Source organism: Priapulus caudatus, unplaced genomic scaffold, assembly GCF_000485595.1.
Source record: "Priapulus caudatus unplaced genomic scaffold, Priapulus_caudatus-5.0.1 Scaffold211, whole genome shotgun sequence".
NCBI classification, from domain to species: domain Eukaryota; kingdom Metazoa; phylum Priapulida; class Priapulimorpha; order Priapulimorphida; family Priapulidae; genus Priapulus; species Priapulus caudatus.
The window spans coordinates 346149-349692 of record NW_014577272.1 but is presented as its reverse complement, the minus strand read 5'-3'; the positions used below and the strand labels follow the sequence as shown (position 1 = coordinate 349692).

General features: G+C 47.4%; 1 protein-coding gene across 1 annotated transcript in view; it reads right to left on the bottom strand.

Annotated features, from left to right (window-relative positions):
* Window positions 1-1039, bottom strand: part of LOC106807382 (FMRFamide-activated amiloride-sensitive sodium channel-like) — a 6868-nt gene extending 5829 nt beyond the window's left edge. Inside the window, exons 1-2 of the mRNA XM_014809699.1 lie at window positions 941-1039; window positions 176-366 (exon numbers count right to left, since the gene is read on the bottom strand). Of these exons, the coding sequence (XP_014665185.1) occupies window positions 176-366; window positions 941-1039 (290 nt within the window). The remainder of the gene's footprint in view (window positions 1-175; window positions 367-940) is intronic.
* Window positions 1040-3544: the final 2505 nt, after the last annotated feature.

Below are 3544 nucleotides of genomic sequence, written 5' to 3'. Positions count from 1 at the left end.
AACGTGAGATGACCTTGCTACACACCAACGCGCACACACACACACACACGCACACATACACACACACACACACACACACACGCGCACACACACACACACACACACACACACACACGCCCCCCGCACACACGCACGCACACACACGCCCCCCACACACACTAACTAACTAACTAACCTATAACGTGAGATAACCATGCCCAGCGCCACGATTCCGAAAACGTAGAACAGAAGCGTGCAGAGCATCCAGAAGATGCGGCCGGCGGTCGACTTTCCCTGCAGCAGGGCGCCGAAGCCATGCGCGGGCGTCCTCCTCATGAACGCGTGGATCGCGTCGCCCGGCCCGTGATGCTTCACGTACCGCACACCCTGCGCATGACGTCATCAGAACTAACGGCAATGTCATGACGTCACGTCACCACGACAAACAGATGTTGTTTACGTCACGATTAGCAGATCTTCTTGTCGTGGAGTTTTGTCTGATATTCGTCTGACATCTGTCTGATATCATAGATAATATCCGGAGTGTATAATATAGAGATATATTATGCTCTATATTTTGCACTTCTGATAATACAATACGACGTTATTAGAAGCACCCGAATAAAGAGGTAACAGAGTAGATTAACAGAACGATCACTATTGCATGCTGCTCTCTATTAGTGTGCGTTATGATTCCCTATCCTATATTACTGCAGTATTGTCAGATATGAGTATCATAGGATAGCAATGATATTAGCGGTAGATGATAAACAGATATTGTTTATCATTACATCTGTTCCCCATTGTACCAGGAGTCTATCAATATTGATAGACTCCTGATTGTACTAATATGATCGATAACCTATAATGATCATAGATATTCCCTAAAATGTATATGATTCTATCGTCTGCTGCCAATTAGTTGTTCGCGTTGGATTGCTACGTGATGACGCATACTCACACCGTGTCGCTGTCTCGGTGGCGGTGTGAGATCCCTCTTGTTCTCTTTCCTCGCATCGTGCGCATTTATCACAGCCAACCGGGCCCTCTTTGAAACCATAGTCGCCTCCTCCTGCTCCTCCTCTTACAGCTACGTCTCCTGCAATACCTCGCCTGAAGAAGGAGTCGATGGACCTTCCTGCTCGATTTATTAATGACGAGTAAATAAAGGCGTAACATATACCCCGTACAGACTACGAATTTTAGCGCGCGTTAACTTAGCGCGCGCTAACTAGGAGCGTACAGACTGCATATTTGACCCTACTTTAAATGAGTCATCGGTTCTCCCACCGCCCAGTTCCTTGCTCGCCACGTCACCCCGCAGACAGCGAGGTACAGCGAGCGTGCGTGCGAGAGAGAATACGGCAGGCGACAGATATCCACATCCAAGTGTGGCTTTAGGCCACCTCGTTCCCCGCCGGTGGCCTCCAGCCCCCGTCAGCTCACCCCGACAATAACCCTTCCTCGACCGAAAATTGTTCTTTTTGTTTACGTATTTTAGTAATGCTAAAACAAGTTACCATGGTATATGCCGATTGTATTTCCCATAGCCATAGATATAGCATTAAATAGACAAAAAACAAGCCAAGCGCCAGTGCAGCACTCGGCAAGTTATTAGTAGCACGTTATAGTGTTTCCGGCGTTATATTTGTATGATGCGGGCCTAAGGCCACCTATACAGAATTGTAATAATAGTGTATGCTGGGGGCTCAAAGCCACATATATAGTATTGTATATGATGGGGGCCTAAGGCCACCTATGCAGAATTGTAATAATAGTGTATGCTGGGGGCCCAATTCCACATATAGTATTTGTATGACGGGGGCCTAATGCCACCTATATAGTATTGTAATAATAGAATAGTGTATGATGGGGGCCCAATGCCACACATATAGTATTTGTATAAAGGGGGCCTAAGGCCACCTATATTGAATTGTAATAATAGTGTATGATGGGGGCCCAAGGCCACATATATAGTATTTGTATGGCGGGGGCCTAAGGCCACCTATAATATAGTATTGTAATAATAGAATAGTTTATGATGGGGGCTCAAGACCACATATATAGTATTGTATATGACGGTGGCCTAATGCCATCTATATAGTATTGTAGTAGGCTGGAGGCCCACCAAGGCCTCCTATATAGTAGTGTGTGGTAAGCCTTGGTTGTAAGCTATACCGCCTCCAGCAAAGAAAAGTAAGCTGCATCACTTGCACAGTGTATTATAGCGCCAGCGGGCCCTAGGCCCCCGGTGGCTTAACGCCACACTTGGATGTGGATATCTGTCGCCTGCATACGGCGGCGCTACCCTACATGCGAGGGCGTTCTCCTAATTATAAGCACAGGTCTACTGATAAAGGTTTATTACGGAAATCTATGCTGAGATACCCCCAACCATTTTAAATACATATTCATCACAAAATATAAATACTCTGGTGAGTGATTGCGCATGCGCTAACACACTAACGTAGCCAGATTGCGTACTGGCTGGTATACGCAGCGGGGACCTTACATGCAAGGTCTTCCTCCGATTTCTTAAATGTTGTCTATTAATGGAATATTATCATATAAATCTATGCTAGGATAATTCCTCTTCATTTTAAATGCATAATCTTTGCAAAATACAATTTCTCTCGAGAGATATTGCGTATGCGCCCGCACCGTGTAAGACGTGCAGTGCCGTCTGAGGCAAACTTCATAATATAGCTTGCTGCGGGGAGCGGGGAACGGAGACTGAAGAAAGGCGGCCGGGAAGATAGCTAGGGCGGTATAAGAAGAAGGAGGCTGAGCGAGGGACAAGGGAGGCAAGTGGAAGGACGCGAAGGCATAAAGTAGGTGTTTTATACCCTACAAAACGTATACTAAACGTATTACCTTGTAAGCTGTCGTCACACGATCACACAACTCACCGACGCAGTGCGAAATGGAGAGACGCAGCGACGGGCGGCTACCACGCGGCGGCCATATTGCGAAAAATCCTGGCCACCCTCGTCGCGAAATTCGTGTGCGTCTATGACGCGCCGTCGACTTACCGACGATATGGATCCGCCACCGATAGCAACTGTCGCGCGTTTATACGTGTGTGTGTGTGTGTGTACCAAACATGGTGACAATGTTATAAGACACGCGGCGACGGCTCCTGGTACCCATAACGACGCATTGATCGCCGCCGCCCCGGCAGACGCGCGGTAGGAAACCAGCGGCAGCGGCGGCGGCGGCGGCGGTGCGCTGTTAATATTGTAGATTGTAACAAGAGCGAATAATACCTATTATTTATATAGGTATTATTAGCTCTTGATTGTAATGGGAGAGGTTGGTAGGGTAACGCGATTCAGATTTGACCGAGGCAGCGATCGTCACGCCGAACCTACACTATAGATCGACGAACACGATGGAAAACATTACTGGGGTTTAGACTGTGGGGTAGAGAGAGGGGAGAAAGTGCAAGAGAAAGGGGAGAGTGAGGGAGGAAGAGATAGAGAAAACGAAAGAAAGAGAAAGCGAGAGAGAGAGAGAGAAAGAGAGAGAGAGAGAGAGAGAGAGAGAGAGAGAGAGAGAGAGAGAG